This window comes from Ochotona princeps, chromosome 3 (assembly GCF_030435755.1).
Source record: "Ochotona princeps isolate mOchPri1 chromosome 3, mOchPri1.hap1, whole genome shotgun sequence".
NCBI lineage: Eukaryota > Metazoa > Chordata > Mammalia > Lagomorpha > Ochotonidae > Ochotona > Ochotona princeps.
In genome coordinates, this window is record NC_080834.1 from 89006238 (window position 1) to 89030434 (window position 24197).

Below are 24197 nucleotides of genomic sequence, written 5' to 3' on the forward strand. Positions count from 1 at the left end.
ATGGTCTCAAAAAGCAAAGCTGTATCTCTTCCTTTTTAATTATAAGCCCATGGATGATGGACCAGAGCACAACACAGGGGTCATGCTTCCACCAAGGGCTGGCAGGGCAGGGTAGGGGCAGAGTAGGGGTGGTGCCTGAAGAGGTGGTAGACAGGTCAGTTTCCTGCCACCCCCACAGCATCCAGAAACTCTACCTATCCCACTTTCTGTACTTGTGGCAGGAAGCCTGGGAATCTAGGCTGGATACTGATAAAAATCAAATGATCTTGTGCAAATCACATCCACGGTGGTAGGCTCTTTCACCTCTAAGATTATTTAGTTCCAAAACTCTTATGGTTCTAACATGGATTCAAGATTCTTCTATTCTTTTTTTGTTGATGCTGATAATGGTTAATAATGAGAATTAAGTCTGAGGCAGTATAGGTGATTTATTTAGCCCAAGATTTGGCTTATTGTAGCCACTCTGTACATGTGAAGTACATTTTCTTTATTAAATCCCTACTGCATGCCACACACTTACATGTATTTTCTCATGTAATCTGCATGGGGATCTTATGATATAATTTCATTAGGTATGTATTCAATTAACCATACTTACAGATAATAACTTACAGATTTATAGGTACAGGTAAGATTTTACATGTCTTTCTATACAAACTACATGTATAAACATTTTAAAATTTTTAAGGTTCAGTTATTTTTTAATGAGAGACTAACTTCTATATTCTGGTTCACATCCTCAAAAGCCCGCAACTGTTGGAGCTGAGCCAGACCAAAGCCAGGAGCTGGGAATGCCATCAAATCTCTCACATGGATGGCACATACCCAACTTACCTGACTCACCAATGCTGCTTCCCAGGGTGCGCATTTAGCAGAAAGCTGCAGTCAGGAATGGAGCCAGGACTCGAACCCAGGCACTGTGATATGGATTGCGGTTGCTCCAAGCAGTAGCGTAACCATCATAGCAAATGCTCACTCCTATGCTCATACTCCTAACTGCTACCCTTACTGTCTCCTTGTCTCTCCTCTCTTCTAGTCTTCTTCTTCCTTCCTTTTCTCCCATTTCTTGACATTTTTAAGCCCTAAAGCAGGGCTCAAAGGAGAAGTAGATTTTAGCTGGCAAACACAAAGTTGTTGCCAGGGTAACTTGACAACAAGAAGCTGTTGGTCTTTCCTAAGAAAAAGAAGGGGAAAAAGAAGAGGACAAGAAAGAGGAAAGCCCATTCAACCACATCTTTCATCTACTCCAGTCCCCTGACTCCTACTTTGCGGACAATAGAAATAAAGAAGAGGGAGTGGGGCTCCTGGATGCAAAAGGGAGCTTTCCTCTAATTCCTGCATAGTGGCAGAAGTGGATTATTACAGGGGCAGAAGTGAGCATCCTTGAATGCTCTAATGAAAGAACCCCTGTGGTTTGATTTTTCCATATTCTACTTAATACCTCTCAAGACTTGCCACCTGTCAAACCTGGCTAAGTGTGAGTCCTGTTTGATCTTAAGTACATTAACTCTTAACTCTGTAGGTAAACTTCTGGCTTTTTATTTAAGGAAGATTAGTAGTCAAGTCTACTAGTCGATAAATATGTGAGGGAATTTTGAGTTGCCGTGCTTGCTTTTTCTCTAACAGTGAACTGAGTGAATAGAAGGAAAACCTCAGTTTTGCCAAAGTGACCTTGGCCATCACTGAAAAAGTTGTTAGAGATCGTTCTTGCCTATGTTTTGTTAGCTTCTTTCCCCTTCTCTCCTTCCTCCTTTTCTTACTTCCTACTATTATTGATGAAGACAGAATTTTCAGGGAATGAGAGCTGCCTTTATAGGAGATTTATGAATAGGAACTGAATAACTATCTTCATAAATGATTTAACCTAGACGTCCTATGAGTCCCGAGGCTGACGTTCATAATTTTAATTTTGCCCACTTCCCACATCAAAAGATTTACTCTCATTAAGTTCAGAGAGGAAGCAGAAGGAATATATGGAAAAAGATAACGTCCAGGCTCATTTCTTCTGCAGATGGAAGATTCTGTTTAATCCCGTTGGCCCTGTTTGGTGAATTCTTCATGACGATAGGCGTCTGGAGGGTTAAAACAGTCTAGCCATTTCATTGCAGTGCTGTCCACAGTCTTGAGGGATTAGAGACCCTCTTAAATGATCCACATTAAGCAATTCATGAAACAGATAATGCAGCATCTATATGGTGAAATATTACACAGTCATTTGGAATTGCTTTGGCAAAGATCATAAATGATATGAGACAGGATAGTGCAGTAGTACATACATAAAGACTACATATCCAGCATCACTATAATTTTGATCACACAATTAGTATAAAGACTAGAAGTGAATACACTGAAAAGAATTGTACACATTTTGGATATATTTTTCTGTAGTGCATGTTTTCTTAGAGACACTTTCAATTTGTAATCAGGAACAATCCTAACAAGTGTTATTTTTCAAAAACAAAATTTTACAACCCTGCCTAGAGAGAAGAGTTACTCTGTAAAGTGAGGTGACGAACACGTGACTGGGACTATCTCATGCATCCACAGCCTTAGCTTCTAAGTACAAATTGTGGTCAGCTTTGAAATGTTTTCTTTTTGCCTGAGGCCAAGAGGACACCCACTCTATTTGCTAGCCTGCAGGGATGAGAAGGTATAGGGAGAAGCACTGACCCAGGTTTTCATTCTTTGTCCAGGGAGAAGGCCTTTGTAGCAAGTGTCATATGCTGTGCAGAGATAGTCCAGTCAGAGTTTTATTTCTATGGAAATGCTACATTCACTGCATTTTCAAAATTTTAATTCTTAGTTATTTTTGTAGTAAAAATATGATGAGCTAATTAAGGTATATGGCCAGGTAACCAACCTCAGCTCTGTGTTAAATAGCTTACTTAATTGCGCACTTCTGTTTGTTTCTCACCCTGTCAAATCACTTTGTCATTACCGCTTCCTGCTCAAATAGGTGAAACATACACACACCCCACAAACACATCTACATAGAGGGGTGTGTGTGTGTGTTCCTCCACCTGCTATCCTGAAGCCAAAGCTAAATCAGTCTTCAGAAAGGATGACAATCTCCAGAAAAAACAGCTTCATCCCCTATTTCAATTGCCATACTCTCCTGGTAGTTATTTAAGAAATGAAAGCCGGTGGCCACTGCCAAAGAAAAATGATCTCTTCCAAATGGGGGAGACAGAAATTCACCCTGTGGAAATGGTGCTCCCTCAACTTCCCTTGAGGGGTCAATCAATTGTGCTAGCAGAGTGGCTGCCAGAATTTTACAAACAGAACAATCAGCAGAAGGAAAGTGGTGACGTAAAGTGACCTCTTTCCTTAACCATGCCTACAACCATAAGCTTAGTTACATCTACAGACCTCCTGTATTCTCTCTTCTCTTACTCCTCCTTTCCTGCCTTTCTCAATTGCCCTATGCAAGCAGGATAGGGATTGTGAGCTGGTCGTTTCTGAACTCACTGGTTTCACTCCCAGGGCTATCCTTATGTAGCTAATTGAAAAGCTCCCTAAACTCTCAAGATTTTCAGAATTCTCAACTTGTTTTTTTAATACATTTTATTATTGTTATTATTTTATAATACAGTTTCATATTCCCTTATCCCCTCCCCAATTCCCTCCCCCCCAGTTCCTCTATATCATTACTAACATATAGTTCTTCATACTCAGAATTATGTCCATCATTGCGGGCATAGACACTGGCAGAGAGTCCAGAAACCTATTGTCAAGATATAGTAAACAGTTTCATTTTAAGTCCATCTTTCTCTGGAAGTAGAAACGCATACCACACTATATCCTCACATCTGAATGTTAGGCTCAATTTCGCAGCTACTGTACATCTCCTTAAATGAAAAGTCATGATTCAAAATCAACAATAGAAAGAAGAAATTTACAATACCATGAAGTTAAATGACATGTTACTAGATCCATTACACAGCTACTAAACATCCCCTTAAATGAAAAGTCATGATACCAAATCACAGGAAACTAACTCTACAGGCAAGAAAAGAATGGAGTGACATATTCCAGATTCTAAAAGAAAAAAATTGTCGGCCTAGGATAACATATCCAGCAAAACTTTCTTTTGTCTTTGAAAATGAAATAAAATTCTTCCACAGTAAAGAAAAGCTAGAAGAATTTGCCTCTTCCAAACCTGCCCTACAAATGATACTTCAAGAAGTTCTCTTGACAGAAAAGAGGAATAGCACCTACCAAAACCAAAGGCAAATGTGAAGAACATCCCAGTAAAATGACAACAGAAGACTAAACCAATGAACAACCCATTCCTAAAATGACAGGACCAAAGAATTCTCAACTTGTGTCCATTCTTTTGTATATGTAACTTTTCGGTCACAGCCTAACGTGATCTCTGAGAGAAAGAACATGCAAAGCATGGACCAGGCAGTCACTGTGCAGTAAAGCACAGGACCCAAGAGAGGATATTGCAGTATAGGTGCTCTTGCATTGAGAGGAGAGAATCTAGAAATGGCTGTGCTTGAATACTTTCTGGGGGTGGGAAAGGTAGCGGGTTAGTGGAGAAGGTACAGTGCTAATGAGTTGTAATATAGGTACTAAGTAGTGGATAAAGAGGGCTCCTAAAGGGGAGAAAAACCAAAATGAAGGACAGTAAGAAGAAAATGCTGGCTGCTGTCAAGCTGACTCACTCACTCCTTTTGATGACTTCATTCATTCTGGCAGTCAATAGCTTGTGGGAGCTTGCAGTGTGAAACCATGCTGACTGGGTCTCAGGGGCTGCCTGGTCAAAGGTAAATCGGTCTTAGAAGGATCTCTCTAATTTGCACTCCATTCAGAGCCATCCAGGCACGTTCTTCAGGACTCAGTCAGCTGAACACACACAGAGGACACATATAGGGATCTCAGATAGCAGGAAAATTATGGCATGAGAAGTGGAAGTTTGACCTATTACTCATAGCTTAGCAATACCCATGTTTATTTCTGGCTGCTTTATGGTACTAAGTCTCAAAGGTATTTATTCCAAGTTGTGAGCTTGCAGTTTAAGTTTGCCTTCACCAAGTGGTGATTGTATGTGTAAAGTTTCACAGGATTTCAAGCAGCTCTGTATTCAAGCTTCCCAGGTTTACATAGTATCTTCTCTTGCTCTAATAGCTGTCCTCAAACTTGTTGGGAGCTCTGAACTTTGGTATCAAAGTCACACCTGCGATTTTTTTTTAATTATTTATTATTTAACTTCATTAATTACATTGTATTATGTGACACAGTTTCATAGGTACTTGGGTTCTCCCCACCCCTCCCCAAACCCTCCCACCATGGTGGATTCCTCCACCTTGTTGCATAACCAAGCTCAAGTTCAGTTGAGATTCCCCCATTGCAAGCGTATACCAAACCTAGAGTCCAACATCTTATTGTCCAGTCAAGTTCAACGGCTTCTTAGGTATACCCTCTCTGGTCTGAAGACAGAGCCAGCAGAGTATCATCCCAGTCAATTGAAAGCTCCAACATACCATCAGCAAAATTTACATCATTATGGAATTAATTGACATAGTAATGAGTAACCAATATGTTAAAGATAAATGCGAGTTCCCAGCCACCTTCTGTGACCACCTCACCTATACTTCAATTTTAGTTTATACACAACATATAACATTCAAAACATAGCATGTTATACATAACATCATATCATCTTAAATTAAGGCGAACATGTGGTATTTAACCTTTTGGGATTGGCTCATTTCCCTTAGCATTATGGTTTCCAGTTTGGCCCATTTGGCCACAAAGAACTGCATTTTGTTTTTTTTAATAGCTCAGTAGTATTCCATGGAGTAGATGAACCATAGCTTTCTTATCCAATCCTCTGTTGATGGGCATTTTGGTTGCTTCCATGTTTTTATTAGGGGTAGGCCCTCACTTCCTAAAAAAGACTCCAAATGCAGTAGAAATCGAGACCAAAATAAACAATTGGGACCTCATCAAACTAAGAAGCTTCTGTACAGCTAGAGAAACAATCAACAAAGTAAAAAGGCAACCCACAGAATGGGAGAAGATCTTCGCACACGACATAGGTGATAGAGGGCTGATCTCCAGAATATACAAAGAGCTACAAAACAACCAAAATGTCAAAACAAACAAGCCACTCAAGAAATGGGCACGGGAAATGGGCAAACACTTCACAAAGGAACAAACCCAAATGGCAAATAAACATATGAAAAAATGCTCAAGTTCCCTGGCAATAAGGGAAATCCAAATTAAAACATCAATGAGGTACCACCTAACGCCAGTAAGACTGGCCCACATGAATAAAAGCACCAACAACACTTATTGGCGAGGTTGCAGGGAAAAGGGATCCCTACTCCACTGCTAGTGGGGCTGCAGGCTGGTACAGCCTCTATGGAAATCAGTATGGAGAATATTCAAACAACTCAAATTCAACATACCATATGATCCAGCAATAGCACTCCTAGGAATATATCCAGAACACTTGTTTTATGAGACACCTGCGATTTTTTAACAGAGAAACATTTGCATTATTATCCTTTTATTCCCCGCTCCCCTCCCCCCACACGCACACATGCACATCAGCTTCTGAAGAAAAATTGTAGCATGCTAGCACTGGGAAGATCTCAGAGACAAGCTAAAGAAACAACACACACACACACACACACACACACACATTTCATCTTAAATGTGAAGCACTAAGGGAGTGGTGTGATGGTATAGCAAGTTGATCCTCCACCTGCTAGCACCAGCAGCCATTCTTGGTGCTGGTGTGTGTCCTGGCTGTTCCAGTTTTGATCCAGCTGTTTACTTACGGCCGGGGAAAATGGCCCAAGTACTTGGGCTCATGCATACATATGGGAGACTGGGAAGTTAAGCTCCTGGCTCCTGGCTTTGGATCAGCTCTGCTCAGATCATTGCGGCCATTTGGGGAATGAACCAGCTGATGGAAGACCTTCTTTCACTATCTTTTCTCTTGTTGTAAAACCTGACTTTCAAATAAAAATAAATCTTTTTTTATGTGAAGAAGTAGGAGTAATATAATTTTCCCAAAGCCACAGAGCCAGACAGGGAAGAATCAAGATTTATCATGAGTAGATTTCAAATTCACTAAGGAACTCCTGTCCCTCTTGGTGGTCATTAACCCTTTTTCTCTCGTGCTATCTTCCTACCTTTCCATCAGTCTTCTCTTCAGTCACCAGCAACTTTTGTTTGACCTCTGAAAGGTAAAGCAGCTCACTTTCTTTCCTTAATTGGTCTGTAACTACCAGACCAAGCAGCATCTGGTATGTTTCTCTCTTAGCTGGTTTTTCCCTAGTGGTAAGTTCAAATTCTACCTTAATAAAAGTTTCTCTGTAATAGAAACTATGTGAACAGAAATCTGAGAAAGCATATTTCAATTCATTCATCAAAGAATATCTTAGAGGCAGGCATACATACTGTCCTAGTGACACTGACTTCAGAGGCCAGCGTGGATCTTCAGATGTTCTCAGCAAACGTCATCCTTCTTGGCAGTTCTGTCTGGTCCTACAGTTTACTGCCGGATCAGATAGAAAAGGAAAGAGACTGTCTTTCTTCCTTACATCCACATCAGAGGTGTTCACATATTTATTGAGAAAGAAGGAAAACATCTGTCGACTTATGAGGGCCTTTAAGTTAAGGATGACACTTAGAATTATTTTAAATAAAGTACAATCTTCAAAATACCTGTAAGTTCATTTCCCATCTTATTCCTATAACAGTGAGTGCCAGCCCCTCTAATTAGTCTTCAGTTGCAGTGCCTTCCCAATGCCTGTCCTCAGTTGAGTCTTTTTCTTTTCTTGAATGAAGAGAAGATTTCCATCTCTCTTTTATTTTGGGAATATCTAGACTTTCCACTCTCTAGGCTGTCCACAAATATCTAGAACAAAGTACAAAAAAACAAAAAGAAAGCCTCAACCCAGTATCTAGAAGGACCAAATGCAGATTTTAAATATAGACGTATACTTATTTTTATATTTATGCACATAATAACTTGTAATATTTTCAGAAACTATTAGGGAGTGTTATTGTTATGCTTGTTTTACTGGTGAGGAAACTGAGCTGCAGAAAGTATAGTTAATTTACCCAAGATTATGCAGATAAATCTCGTAAGTAATAGAATTTGGAAAGGAGATAAATGGAACTCATTACAAGTGTATTTGCAATTTATAAGAGACAGGGACACTGAATAATAATTTGTATTTCCTGTGGTAGTCAGAACAATGTTATTGCCTTATTAATAATACTGTAAGCTTATTTAAAATGTTAATAAGTGACTCTTTCAAGCCTCCTCATGTTGGAAGTGAAGAGGGCAAATCTTATCCCTCCTATTTTCTATTACCAGAAGAGAGAAGCTCAAGAGATTATTCATCTATATCAGAAAGATGTTCTTTGTAGTTCTTTATTCTCCACCTACAGGGTCTGTTCAGCTTCTTGATAATCCAGCCTCTTCTGCCACACTCAGGACCTCTCCTATCTGAAGAACAAAGAATAACTTGTTCAAAGTCTTGAAGACTATCTCTTTGTTTACCTGTTACTGCAGAGGCCATTCCATGCCTTTATCATACTGAGAAACAACTAGATGAAATAATGTCTTGAAGTAGATATGTATTTGTGTTTTTATCATGGAAACATCAGAAGGAAATGAGCTTATTTTATGCACTTCTCAGCATAGAATATAGTGATTCACCCAAGGTACTGAGAGCTATAGGTGAAACAGATCCATACCCCTGGCTCTTCCAACAATCTGTCCTTACTGACTTTCTCCTGGAAGAGCCTTGGTCTTGTTTTTCCTTCTATCTGGGTAAAGATACCTGGCTTCAGACAAACACTACACTCAGCTTCCATCATTTATGAAAATTCTCAGTGAATGAGAAGTCAAAAGTGAATGAGAGCCATATGGCAGGCCAATGGAGACATATTTCCAACGTGAGGAGTAGCTGTCAATGGTGAGTTTTCAGTAAGTCAATTCAACTCATCATTCCCAGTACTTGTTCTGTTAAACACTGTCATTCATGCTTTTAAAGTTGTCTTATCAGGGTTGTCTTCCTGGTTACACTTCATGATCTCAAACAACATGGGGAAATATCTTGTACTTTTCATGAAATTAAGATAAACTACATCTGTAGTATTCAACTTTCTAACCAACCTCACAATCCTGAAGGGAGCAAAAATAGTTTTACATAGTATAGGTTATCCTTAATTAGCCTAATTAATCTTCATTTGATTCTGTTACATCACATTCTTTTCTGTAAATTTGCAATATTATGATACATTTTTAGAAATCAAAATCTGGCTGCCTAAAGGAAGTATATAGAGCCTTCTCTTTGTTCTTTTCTGGAAGATTCACTAATATTTGTCCTTTCAAGTGTCCTGTCTTCCTTTCAAAGATAAGGGATCTGCATATTCTGAAGACCACATCTGCTGTGGCACACAGTGAAACCATCCCTTGCAACGCCAGCATCTTACCTCAGAGCATCCAGTTCTGCACTAATATGCCTGGGAAAGCCGCATAAGATCGCTCAAGTACTGAGGTTCCTGCCACCCAGTGGGAAACCTGGATGGAGTTCCAGCCTGCTGCCTGTCCTTGCCTTAGTCATTATGGCTGTTTGGGGAGTAAACCAGCAGAGAAGATTCATTCTCTCTCCCCCATTGTCTCATTGTGCTTTTCAAGCAAACAAAATTCAAAGAATTAAAAAAAGAACATATTTGTAGTATCTATAGGTTTCCCTAAATTACACTATAGTTACAGTTATTAAATATTGGGGTGCCAGTAATAATGGTGTACATTTAGCAAAATTAGGTAATGGTTGTGAATCTGAAAGTACAAACTGACCACTGGGTATGCCGATGATAGTCTAACCTTGCACTGGCTGCTTGAGGTTGGGGTCGGCAGTGGCTGAGTCCTGGCTTCCTTGCCATCACCCCAGCCCTGGCCCTTTCTTGCCTGCCCTGAGCCAAGTGTGTGCTCTCTCCCCAACAGTTGTGGACATGGATGGAAGACCTGCAGAAGGAGATGCTGGAGGATGTCTGTGCAGATTCTGTCGATGCGGTCCAGGAACTGATCAAGCAGTTCCAACAACAACAGACCGCCACCCTGGATGCCACGCTCAATGTCATCAAGGAAGGCGAAGACCTTATCCAGCAGCTCAGGTCAGCGCCTCCCTCCCTAGGGGAGCCCAGCGAGGCCAGGTCAGCATGGGCAGTGCTTCCCAGTGGGAAATGCCTCGGGCTAGCTCCAGATAAGTCACACCCCAGTCTTGACTTAGCCTCAACCTACTTTGTGGTCTTGTGTGAATTTCAGTCTCTTCATCCGTAAGATATAAAAATGCCTGCGCCATACCCAACTTGAGTTAAGAATAAAATAGTCTATGGAAAAGCTCTGATGCTTCAAAGCATCATTTATCATTCAAGATATTATTTGACAATCAATAATTAACATAAATATGAGGAAAAATTAATGAAATTCAATAACCAAAAAAAAAGCTTCATTAAAAATATGGCACATTTGGCCATGTGGAGAAATTGATATTGTGGAATATAGCGTTCTTTGGAATGGGATCCCAGGCAGTGGTTTTGTGTTACCTCTGAGCTCCAGTGCCTTGCAGGTCCCGTTGGTTGACATTCAGCTTTGGCCCAGAGGGGATGTGGAGAATGTATGATGTTATCCCTTCTGGTTCTCCAAGACTTGCAAAGGACCTTCCCTCTATTCTTTGTTGCCCTTCTGTGTCCTCATAAACAAACATAACTACAAAGGAAAATTCTATCCAAAACCTTCCATTCACTTCAAGTTGCCCAGATGATCACCTTATTTCCATTGGCATTGGTCTCTAGCTTCCTGCACTGGCACTAGCCCCTCAGATCAAGTGTCATGAAACCTTGAGCAAGCCCTCACCAGCCAGTCTCGTGCCCAGGTAGTGTGTAAATAGGAACTGATGGTGCTAATGATAGTCCCCACAGGGACTTGTTCCTACTCTAAAATCACTGAGTGCTGGGACCTCTGCCAACTGCAGGCAAAAATAATCTCATCAGCAAACTAACCTCGGACCTGGGGGAATTGTTTCAATCGGAGAGGATTATTTTTTTTTCCTTCACACCAGTTGTCCAATTAAATAAACAAGGACAAATTACCTTGAGAAAGCTCTGGCACACTTTTCTCTTGGAAATTAATAATTTCTATTCTAAACATGTGCATGAGATGTTCTGAGTTCTTCCATCACACACTAATAAGACAGCCTCTTTCCCATCTTCCCTCAGTTCATCTTCATGAATATGTAATGCACTGACAGTGTAGTCTGATTTCCTAGGAAACTCCACCATCATTTTCTGAAGAAAATTCCAAGACTCTCTGGGCTGCAGCTGCTTTGTCATGTAATAAGGGCTTTCTTCTTGGAGGCCTGTCAGCTCTAGTACTTGGTGCTGTCTCTTGAGATACTTTTCAAAGGCTTTACTGGCTTCACTCTGTGGGGCTGGGCCTGTGGAGATGCCATTTGCTCTTAATGATTGCCAACCTTGCAGTCCCTAAAGGCTTAAGACTGTTTGGTGATGGTGAAGGCAACAATGTGGTTGATGATTGTTCTGTACGTTTTAGTTCTGTGGATTTTAAAGGATACTCTGAGTTTGTGACCAACAGCCAGTTGTGTCCATTCATTTCTCCACTACCCTGACTCTTGTGTAGATTCCCATCTCTGCCATAAAATCCAATAAAAGAGAAAAGCTTTATGGTGGGAGATGTTCATGCAATAATATGGGTAGGGCTCATGCATTTTCATGCCCAGATACAACTGCGTGCTCTCTGAATCATAGAGGGAGAGATTCTTGACAATCTGCCACTTTGCTATCTTCAGGAAGAGAAAGTGTGAGTTCAGATGCTATTGTTTCTGAAATAAGAACAGGTTCAAAGTACTTGAACTTCAGAAAGCCTACTTAAAGAGGTAAAAGGTTTTATCCTCTGATTTCTTAAATCATGTAAGAAACCAAGACGTCACAAGGTAATGAAGATGCGAGTTAGTTAGGGCCCCAGCATACTCATGGACACATAAAATCTAAACTTCATAACCTTTATAGGCTTCCTATCCTAGTGCTCGCTCTGGACCTCTGATCACCATCCAGCTTCTCTGAGCAAGTCAAGCCGATTATCTCCTGGTTCTTCCCAGTGACAGTGTGTCCAAAAGAGCACACCCCCAAACAACTTGACCATGTTTACGAGTTTCTTTAAACCCCCCAAATCAGATCTCACCCTCTGTGAGGCCTTCGTTGGTTTGCTCCAGCCCTCTTGTGGCCTCATCTTTAGTCTTGGAGTTAGACATATGCCCCAGTCGGCACTGGGTACTTCCCTGTGTCCTTTCAGGATTGATCATTCAGCAGCACACTATGCATCACAGTTCACAGGCAGTGTCTTCTTTAACAGTAAGCTGTGGAGTGAGCATTAAAGACATTTAAAAATCCAGGTTACAAGTAAGGTACCTGTGGTCCAGGGGAGCTGGTTTCCTAGTGCCCCCAGATCCTATATTGCTGATTGAGGATCTAATCCAGGCCCATGGATTACAGACCTCATGTTTTCCTAACTACAGCTTGAAGCCTCTGTAATGTGTTATTTTGCCTCTAAACTTAATATGGCATTGTGAAGTAAATGAATAGTTTTCACCCAAATGAAAGCATCTAATTTTAGCAATCTTGTGAGGTAAAGCTATGAAGGTTATTTATATCTGCCTTTGTCTACCCTTGCATGTTATATGTTTGTGTGTATATGAAGACCATGCATGTTAGACTACATATATATGTATAAAACCATTCAAGTTATCTAATATTTTACTTTGTACAGCCTTTTACCATATGTTTTTTCTTTATCTCCTTTGATCTCTTTTTCAATTCTCTTTGAGAAATACAAGAACAGCTAGTCTTGAAAATGCAGAGCTGTGAACCTGAAAGAGAGCATGTGTCTTTGGTACACCTACTAAATGGACTCACAATAAGAGTTGATAATTTCTTTGAATGAATGACTCACCTGATTCACACCTACCTTGCTCAGGTGAGGAAGGCCCATCTTCTGTTACTTTTAGCACAGCCAAACCTCTCCTTTTTTCTTTCTTCCCTGCTCTGCCACAGAGACTCAGCAGTGTCCAACAATAAGACGCCGCACAGTAGTTCCATCAGCCACATTGAGTCAGTCTTGCAGCAGTTGGATGATGCCCAGGTGCAGATGGAGGAGCTGTTCCATGAGAGAAAGATCAAACTAGACATCTTCCTGCAGCTGCGCATCTTTGAGCAGTACACCATCGAGGTAAAGAAGGAAGGGCTGGGAAAGCAGGGGGCAGTGCAAGGACACAGCACAGTGTTCTAAGGGTAAATTAAGGGGATGATGCATGATGGATACATTTTATTAGAACTCAAGAAGTTTATCCACCATGATATATTCCTTCCAGTACTTCTTATCTCCTTTGCTAGGCAAAGCCCTCTGTTTTACTTTTTGTCTTTGGACTTCTTCAGCAAGAAGGTTTTGTTACTGCTCCTGGGTCTCTTACTTTGTACTGTGGTTCCTTGGAAGACCATAGAGTTAGCTATTACACAGTCTAGGTTGTGACACTAAATTCCATGCCTTCATGAGTACACAGGTGTTCTAATTAGGTAGCCTCTTCAACTGATGGACATGAATCAGGGATTAGACAAGATCACATACCAGCCAAGAAACCAGGAGCCACAGGCAGGAAGACTATGTTCTCTATTTGATCTCACTGTGTTCATGTCAGTCCGTGCCAATCTTTTGTTGGCTTATGAAATAGATTCATTAGTTGATGTCTGAGAAAGTCAGAATCATATGTTTGGTGCATTTATGTCTTCTAAACTCATCTATTTGTGGTGCTAAATAATAATATCACCATACTATATATATTCCATCATATATATGTGTGTGTGTGTGTGTGTGTGTGTGTGTGTGTAATTAGGTAATACTTTTAAACTAATGAATCCAAGCCAAAAGGATTTTCAGATAAACTTGTCTAGCACTTAAGGTACCTCTTCCCTGTTGTAGGGGAGGCAGGTCAGATGAAAGGCACTGTCTTCTCTTCACTGCTGTCTGGTATTGTAGAAGAGAAAACCAGTTTTCCCTCTACTGTTTTGGGGGTTTTTTTAGACTTTGTTTTGCATTCTAACCATCCTCCCAGAGTTAGAGCATTTAAGTTTCTAGGGATTCATCTTCCCAATCATGTCTTTGGGAATTTCCATGGAATTGCCTTGGAAAGAAGTGAACATTTTAGTTGAAATCTCTGATGTCCCAATCCCAATCCAACTCTGGACTAGAGGACCATCTTGGAAACAAGTGCCATTTTCTTCAATACTGGGGCCAAAAAATTATATACAGTATTAAAAACCTGAAACCTAAAACAATCTTAGATGACCGCCTTCCTATCATTTACTCTCATATGATATCTTTCTCTTCATATAACCATACCTCTGCATCTGCTTCCTTGCTGCTTGACAATGTCACAATGTAAATGATGCTTCCTGGACAGTTTTTGAAACAAAGGGGGAGGTACTTAAATCTGGTTCTTAATTATCCTTCCAGGTCATTTAATAACTGTGGATGAATTTGAGCTTTTTATTTTTTGTGAATCTATACTTGAAATAATTATATGTAGCAAATAATAATCATAAGCACATATTTGGAAGAATAATGTTAGTAGTATAAAATAAGATCTTATTATGTAGGAAAAAGTATATGAATTTTTTATTTTTTTTTGAAGATTTATTTATTTTTATTACAAAGTCAGATATACAGAGAGGAGGAGAGACAGAGAGGAAGATCTTCAGTCCGATGATTCACTCCCCAAATGAGCCGCAATGGCCGGTGCTGTGCCAATCCGAAGCCGGGAACCAGGAACCTCTTCCGGGTCTCCCACACGGGTGCAGGGTCCCAATGCATTGGGCTGTCCTCGACTGCTTTCCCAGGCCACAAGCAGGGAGCTGGATGGGAAGTAGAACTGCCGGGATTAGAACCGGCGCCCATATGGGATCCCGGGGCGTTCAAGGCGAGGACTTTAGCCACTAGGCCACACCGCCGGGTCCAAAAGTATATGAATTTTTATGAGCTTCATAAAGGTCAGATGACAAAAGTAGTAAAGAAGAAAGAGAAAAGCTAAGAATCATTATTATCTAGTACTTGATTATGACACTCATTAAAATAAATAAAGGTTACATGTTACTAAAGAGGTGTTGGCCCCTGGAACTCCTGTAATCCTTGTCCGGCTCTGTTTCACCCTCTGTGAATTAATATATTCATGCAAATAATTATGCTGGCAGGTAGAGTTATTTTGCTATTGTATATTTATTCTGTTACTTCAAGCCCACATCAGAAAATACTCAAAAGGGAAAAAATAGCCTGAAGATTTTGATGTTTAAGGTTTTTTTTTTAAATGGATTTAATTTGTAGGGGTTAAGATTGTTGCTTTAGATCCAGAATGAGTCAATTAGCTTAATTCAACATCAACTACATGCCTGACACCAGCTTGGGTTATCATCAGGATGTATTTGTCTGCAATGATCTTGAGCAAATCCATCTACAACCCTGAAAAGCAGTCCAAAGCCTAGACAGAAAATATCTTTTAAAAATATGAGTGTAAATGAAATACTTTAAAATTGGATCCTATTTAAAAGCTGCCATAGAAAAGCATGATATTTAAACATAGGCTTTGCATTCTACAGCCTTTCTATGTGTAAAAATTCTTCTACCCTGAGCACTGGACAACAAAACAGGCAACTGTGTATGTAGCAGAGCATGAGTAGGGAATTACTCATACAATGGAGGCCTAAGAAGTGAGGGAGATAAAAATAGTGATTTGGTTCTGTGTCCTCTAGTTTAGATATGACATCCAAATTACAGAAGAAGTCTTGTTTCTCATTTAGGTGAAAGCGTAACTTTTGGGGAAAATGATGCATCTCGCATTGGATAGAAATGGAAATCATGCCAAATCCATGGTAAAACTCTGCTTCAAGTCACATTGTCAGAAGTTATTTCTGAGGGTGATAAGATTATTTCAAATACCAGTGATGGTTTACTGCGGGGATGAAGAGCAAAGTCGTGGAGGAGCTTCAGTGTGTGAGACTGAGGGTGGTTTCTGTAATGAGAGACGTGTCAGCGCTGACATTAGCCAGGGCTGGCTCTGTGCTTGCAGGACCCACAACTGTTGCTCCCATCCTAAAAGAAGGCATGTGATGGACATGCTCCAAATTCCAAGGGATTATTGCACTCCAGAGCAGGCCTGCTCCCTGACAGCTGGGGAGTCTAAGCGATTTCTTTACCATGTCACTGATGGTTTAGCCAACTAATGTAAAAATTAGGATAGCATGAGTTGCCACACATGTCTTCTTTTACTCAATAATAGGGGTTTGTAGATGACTCCCACATAATAACCTAGACTGAGATCACCCCCATGTAAAGCGAAACATCCCAAATTTGTTTGGCAGATGTTTGAATCCAGGGCTAAGTCTGCATTCCTGACATAGCTCTTGGATTCAGGGACACTGGACACAATGACCCAGAGTGGAACACAGTATTTCAGAGAGTTTTTCTTTTGTTCCTCTAGGTTCAGCCACTTTCCCTGAAAGTCATTTTATATGAACTAGTTATGATAGAAGAGACACTTCACCAAATACTAAGGTGTCTATTTGGGGATAGTAAGAATGTGGGTGATATTATTATTTTTTTTTTTTTTAATATTTACGGGCCCAGCTTGGTGGCCTAGCAGCTAAAGTCCTTACCTTGCAAGCACTGGGATCCCGTATGGGCGCTGGTTCTAATCCCAGCAGCCCCGCTTCCCATCCAGCTGCCTCGCTGTTTGTGCCCTATGAAAGCAGTGTAGGCTGGCCCAGAGCCTTGGGATCCTGCACCAGTGTGGGAGACCTGGAAGAAGTTCCTGGCTTCTGGCTTTGGATCAGCTCAGCACCGGCCGTTGCAGTCACTTGGGGAGTGAATCAACGGATGGAAGGTCCTCCTCTGTCTCTCCTCTTTTTTTTTTTAATTTATTTATTTTTATTGGAAAGGCTGATAAACAGAGAGAAGGAGAGACAGAGAGAAAGATCTTCCATCTGTTCACTCCCCAAATGGCTGCAACAGCCAGAGCTGAGTTGATCCAAAACCAGGAGTCAGGAGCTTCTTCCAAGTCTCCCATGTGGATACAAGGTCTCAAGACTTTGGGCCATACTCTATTGCTTTCCCAAGCCAGAAGCAGGGAGCTAGAAGGGAAGTAGAGCAGCCAAGACATGAACTATGCCTGTATGGGATCCCACTGCTTACAAGGGGAGGATTAGCCAATTGAGCCATCTCATTGGACCCTTGTCTTATTTTTGATGCTGTCTTGCATTTCCAAGCTTTCAGCAATTAGAATGAGCAGAAATTTTTTAAAAATTTAGAAGCAAAAACACACTTCAAATGTTTTTATGATATAACCTGTTGATAAAATATTTTGGAACTTGAAAACCCAGATATACATATCTGTTTGTTTATAGATTACTAAAGTGTTCCATTATTGACTGATAATCTTAAAACTCCATATGCCCTTCAGGACAAGTTTAGCTTTTTCCTTATAAACTATGATTCTGCATGTCACAGTATTCTGAGATCACCCCCTTCTTTTCCTTTCTCTTTTGTCTGGCTTCTTGACAGATGGGATTGGATTGTCACTGTTTTCTTACCTGCAAAGTTTGGCCGAGAGAGTTCAAAGTCCTCCTTTGCTTTCTTTACTAGTAGTGTCTTCAAACTGTAATTGCTCTGTATGAGACTTATTAAGCCACATTTCTTTTTGTAAAGGTCAGTTTAGACTATGTAAACTATTAGATAAACCCATTTAACAAGAAAGATGAGAACAACAGTAATTTACAATTACCGACAACAGTGAAGAAACCATCCATAGTCAACCGCTTTGAATTGTGTGTTCCCTTCTTCCCTCAGGAGCCCTCTGCTATCATGCGTTGCACAGAACCATCTGCCACATGGCCAGGGTGGGACTGCATCTACCGATGACTGTCTGGAGAAACTTCATATGGCTTTGATCTGATTAAATGTGTTTAAATAATTCATGAGGATATTTTTAAAAGTTCATGGAATTAAAAGATAAGTTTAAGGGTAGGCCTTTGGCTTAGCAGTTAAGATAACAGGATGCCCCAGCATTAGGGTACCTGGATTCCTTCCTGTCTCTCTCAACTCCAGCTTCTTCCTGACGTGCACCCTGGGAGGCAGCAACTAATGGCTCAAATGATTAAGCTCCTGCCACTTTCATGGGAGACTTGGAAAGGATTTCTAGCTCCCAGTTTCAACTCTGTTTTTGTATTATGGCTTCTGTGGACATTCTGGGGTGAACTGGCAACTTGAAAGCACATTCTGCCTCTCTCTCTCTCCGTCTCTCCTTCCCTCCCTCCCTGTTTTTCTCTGTGTGCGTGTGAACATAACATCATTCTGATGTGTTTTTGAGATTCATGCATAGCTTTTTCATAATATATGCAGAGCTTCCATGAACTCCTTGAAAACTCCTTGCATGTATATTTATACAGAAAATGATTTTATATTGTCAATGAGTGATCTTGGGAACCTCTTGAGGTGGGCATACTCATACTGGGGAGTCCTACAAATGACACCCAGAAAAATAGTCTAAACAATGGACCTTATGAAAAGTAAGGACTGCCCATGGAAGGTTTTTCAGTGGAAATATGTCTCTAGGTCAGGTAGAAGTTGGTGGCCACAATCTAGCCTTCCTGAATGATGCCTTCCGACCCACAGCTAGAGCATCAGCAGAGCCCAGGTGCAGAGGGGAAGGGAGAGGAGGGGGCACTCAGGATTCATTATTGTGCAGAACAAAGTCTCCACCTTTTTATGCTTTAGTCGTTGTTCTGTGTCAGAGGTAGAAGTGTGGGTGGGGTCTACTCTCTCTTTTATTTGGAAGCCTTAAAAATACCTGAAAATGTTTGTCAGAAGCCTGTTTTCCTTTCTCTGAAAAATCATGAGATTATAAAAGAATTATAGGTGTGATTTGTTCAGTTTCTCCCAATTTCAAAAATCCTCTGACTACTTCTCTTGTCAGTCCTTCTCTATAGTACCCATCCCCAATTTACTCACCTCTTTCTAGACAGGACATGGTTGGTCTCTACAGTACATGTCTTGGTCTCCGGGGTGAAGGGACTTCAATTGGCCTTGCCTAGCTCCTCTCTCTCTCTATGTCTCTCTCTCACACACACATACACACACACCTTGACTGTGTAAGGGCTGTGAAACTGTCCTGGTGCAGCCCAGGAGATAGTTGCATTTTTAGTGACATCATCACCTGTCTGTACACTGTGCTCACTTTCAAGTAACTGATTGTTTTTCTTCAAGGTCAGTGCTTCTATCACATAGGGTTTTTTTTTAAACTTAAATGACAATGTTTATCTTTTCTCCACAAATTTTGGCATTTTTTATTCAGTTCTTTGTTCTATAAAAGTAGATTTAAATATATCATCGGGGGTCCGGCAGCATGGCCTAGTGGCTAAAGTCCTCGCCTTGAACACCCCGGGATCCCATATGGGCGCCAGTTCTAATCCCGGCAGTTCTACTTCCCATCCAGCTCTCTGCTTGTGGCCTGGGAAAGCAGTTGAGATCGGCCCAAGGCCTTGGGACCCTGCACCCTTGTGGGAGACCTGAAGGAAGCTCCTGGCTCCTGGCTTTGGATTGGTGCAGCACCAGCCGTTGCGGTCACTTGGGGAGTGAATCAACGGATGGAAGAGCTTCCTCTCTGTCTCTCTTCCTCTCTATATATCTGACTTTGCAATAAAAATAAATAAATCTTTAAACATATATATACCATCAGAAGTTTTAAATGTTGGCCAGCTCTTGAGCACTGTGGCTCTTCCCTGGAGGTTCTGCTGATGGCACAGCCCTGAACACACTCAGTCACTGCTGTGAGTCATCCGCCAGCCCAGCCGCATCACTGTTTCTTCTGTAGATATGGAGGGAAAATCTGAAAGCCTTGATGTTTTCTGTGTTTTCAACTTGCCAGCTCCTCCTACAGAGTAATTACATCAAGGAGGAAAAATAAGACTTAATTGAGATCATCTGTGTGGAGTCTTCCTGTTGATCAGTATAACATTTTCTAAATGTACTCAAATCCTTTGAAAGAGATGTAGGAAAGTACAATGATTTAAACCAAATTCTCCACAAAATAAATCATTTCACAGTGTTTTCTGCTAGGCCTTTTTCAAATTAATTTTAGAATCATTGTGAGGCTTCCTGTACCATCTTTGTTTAAAACCATGTATCACAGTGATTCATGCAGCATCATTATTCTGACAAGTCACTTGTTTTCAGGAAACCAAGGATCCTGAAGAGATCCTTTCCAATCATTCTGATATGGGCTGGTCTGAGGCTGTGATCATGAACTCAGATTACATTGTTAAGGTTCAAATGCTATAGGTTCCTCCTTTCTGGTAAGGATGCAGAAGACAATAGGATGCACTAGCTATTAAGGTTACAAGGAAAAAAGAACATTCCAATATTGAAGCATTTCTAGGTGCCAGAATGAACAGCAGCATATGAACTCTTCAACCAAAGGAGGCATTTTTGAAAACAGAATAGAGCTCCACAAATAGATAGGGTGAAAGCATAGATTGGATTTCTGCTTAGGAATCCCTCCAACTCTTTTATTAACAAAATCATGGTCATATCAAAGACTTCAGTTTTAATCATAATGATGAGGAAGAAAAGAACTTGAAACTGGCCGTAAAAATGATCCAGTGATTCAAATTATCCAGTGGGAATAGAAATTAGTTAATTGAACATTGGAACTCATCAGGTAGAACATTTTGCAATATGTTCTTACATTGTTTTGCCAAGAATTGAAGAAATTGAAGTAGATTTTGTTACTGCCAACTTCCTTTGCTTCTCCAGAAAATACATTATCCTCAAAAATCTTAATATAGTTGGTTACGTATTTTTAACTCTTCAGATTACGTGCATTTCTAAAACAGGGAAATGCTATGATGCGTTTGCAATAATCTACTTTAGAATTTACTAATCTCTTCATTTTATCAACTGGTTCGCAGAAAGGACTTTAACACTAGCCTGGACAAGAAAAATAAGGGACCATGGTAATTTAGCTTATTTTAGTTTCACAGTGGAGATACACAGTCACACACATACACTTAAATACATGAGTGCATGCACATCCATTGCAGATAAAATAGTTCTTTCTAATGAAATGGGATAGTTCCCTCAGCTACAATCTCCTTCCCTATGAGCTTTTATAGATCAATGGAAGTATTTAGCTTTCATTTTTCTCATCCTAATAAAAACAATGGCAGCATTACACCTCACTCATTTCGACAGCACCCCATCACTATGAAGTGACATGGGACCATCCTCCCCACTGCTGGTAGCAAAGGGTTTGAATCTTAACACACGGAACATGTACACTGTTGCTTACCATCGTCAGCATTTGCTGAGAAACAGGAGTGCCGTCACTGAATGTGCAGTGTTTTGGGATGCATTTCCTGGGCTTGAAAAATGAGTCAATAACTTTATTCATCATTTAACCATAAGCAGTTATTTAAGGTCTTGAAATCTGTTTCCTCAACTGAGAAATGAGGATTCAAATATTTCCCAGTCCATAGGGTTGTTGTAAAGATTTCATATATATAACATTTTTAACAAAGCTCTTGGCACTTAATTAGCACTTAATAACTGATTACATTATAGTTAGCATTGTTATTAAGAAGAATATACTTTTGTGTGTAAATGTGCTTCCATGTCTTAAGCAACCATCACTTTCTTCCCATGGTTTCTCTCCTCATTTATTACTGAATATTATGAGGGGAACTCTGGGGTTCAGATAGAGCCCTGCCGTGGGACCCAAAGGCATTTGGTCTTGCCATTCCAAGAATCTGCCTGAGCATGAAGCAAGTGACATGTTTTTCTGCTTCTACCATGGTTCTTCTGTTCACACCTGAGACAAGCTTAACAGGTGTCTCCTGCTCCCAACAGAAGAACCAGAAAATTCCAGATCAGATAACATTGTCTTCAGACTCAAAAAAAAGAATGACTGAGCTTATAACAAAAATATGTACTAGGGGAAAGCAGTGTGTTCTCTCATGAGGGTAAATTATGCCAAGCATTGCCATAAGGCCACAGACACACAATTTAGTTTATCAGTCTATTCAACCATATATGGTTAATTTAAAGGGTTCATATGAAGTGAAGAATGCTAAAACTGGCACTTCTCTGAAATGAGAAGAGTAGGAAGGGCATGCCAACAATCCGTTCTCTGAGCAGTCTTACAGATACAATACCCCTCTGAGAAACATTAGACTTCATTGTTAGATGTTTGGTTCTGCCACCACCAGCTTAGGGCACACAGAGACTATGCAAAATACTGACTGCTCTGTGTTTTTGTTTCCTTCTAAAGTAGCAGTACAAGGATTTAATATAAGAAAGCTGGTCAAAGGCTTAACGCACTGCTTAGCACAATATGAAGTAAAATATCCTCTTTGACAATATAATCACCTTCATCATGGTCATCCGCATCTAACAACAATCTGAATGAAAGAACAGCACAGATTACCAATTCTATGTTAACAAAGAGGTGAGTTATTGAGAATAAACTGAATCAAGTAGAAGAGGAAGAGGCAGGTGGGTTTTTGGTTCTGCCAAGTACAGAATAAAACATTTAGGAAAGAAAAGGTAAAGTTACCTTTATGCATAAACACTCAGGAAGACCCAGAGAACTGGAAGATTCTATACAGAGAGCTCTCAGAGACAAAAGTAGCTGTTAAATCATCTCCCATGGATTGATTCTTGACAGCTGCATTCTGAATTTGGTAGCTCTCATCTGGCAGGAAAGTCTTGGGCCTTTTTTTTGTGTGTGTGTGTGAGTCTTGCCTTCCCATTCCTCTTACCCCATTTTTTTTTTTAGTTTTTCCTCCAGTTTTTCTTATTTCTGTGTCTCAAGTAGATAGTTGTTACACTAGAAATATTTCCAGTGTATCTCTCCAAGAGGTGGTCATATCTTTTTTTTTTAGAGCTGCAATTTTTTTTTTCAATTTTAGTTTATACACAACATATAACATTCATAACATAACATGTTATACATAACATCATATCATCTTAAATTAAGGCAAACATGTGGTATTTAACCTTTTGGGATTGGCTCATTTCCCTTAGCATTATGGTTTCCAGTTTGGCCCATTTGGCCACAAAGAACTGCATTTTGTTTTTTTTAATAGCTGAGTAGTATTCCATGGAGTAGATGAACCATAGCTTTCTTATCCAATCCTCTGTTGATGGGCATTTTGGCTGCTTCCATGTTTTTGCAATTACTGATTGTGCTGCTATGAACATAGGAGTGCATGTTGGTTTCTCATAAAACAAGTGTTCTGGATATATTCCTAGGAGTGCTATTGCTGGATCATACGGTATGTTGATTTTGAGTTGTTTGAATGTTCTCCATACTGATTTCCATAGAGGCTGTACCAGCCTGCAGCCCCACCAGCAATGGAGTAGGGTTCCCTTTTCCCCGCAACCTCGCCAACAAGTGTTGTTGGTGCTTTTATTCATGTGGGCCAGTCTTACTGGCGTTAGGTGGTACCTCATTGATGTTTTAATTTGGATTTCCCTTATTGCCAGGGAACTTGAGCATTTTTTCATATGTTTATTTGCCATTTGGGTTTGTTCCTTTGTGAAGTGTCTGCCCATTTCCCATGCCCATTTCTTGAGTGGCTTGTTTGTTTTGACATTTTGGTTGTTTTGTAGCTCTTTGTATATTCGGGAGATCAGCCCTCTATCACCTATGTCGTGTGCGAAGATCTCCCATTCTGTGGGTTGCTTTTTTACTTTGTTGATTATTTCCCTTGCTGTACAGAAGCTTCTTAGTTTGATGAGGTCTCATTCGTTTATTCTGGTCTTGATTTCTATTGCCTTTGGTATCCTTTTTAGGAAGTAGGGACCTACCCCTAGATCTTGCAGAGTATTTCCAACATTTTCTTCCAAAAGTTTGAAGGTTTCTGGATGTAGGTTTAGATCTGTTATCCATTTAGATTTGATCTTAGTGTATGGTGAGAGATGTGGGTCTATCTTTTTGTTTCTGCAGGCTATTAACCAGTTGTCCCAACAGCATTTATTGAACAGACCTTCCCATTTGCCTGGATTGTCGTTTGTCTTTTTGTCAAAGATTATTTGGCTGTAT

General features: G+C 40.3%; 1 protein-coding gene across 10 annotated transcripts in view; it reads left to right on the plus strand.

Moving 5' to 3' along the window:
• Window positions 1-24197, plus strand: part of KALRN (kalirin RhoGEF kinase) — a 712406-nt gene that overhangs the window by 404680 nt on the left and 283529 nt on the right. For 7 of the 10 annotated variants that reach the window (XM_058661996.1, XM_058662002.1, XM_058661993.1 and 4 more), the window contains exons 12-13: window positions 9983-10191; window positions 13108-13282. In XM_058661996.1, the coding sequence (XP_058517979.1) occupies window positions 9983-10191; window positions 13108-13282 (384 nt within the window). The remainder of the gene's footprint in view (window positions 1-9982; window positions 10192-13107; window positions 13283-24197) is intronic. The other 3 variants (XM_058662003.1, XM_058662004.1, XM_058662001.1) reach the window with 1 other exon arrangement.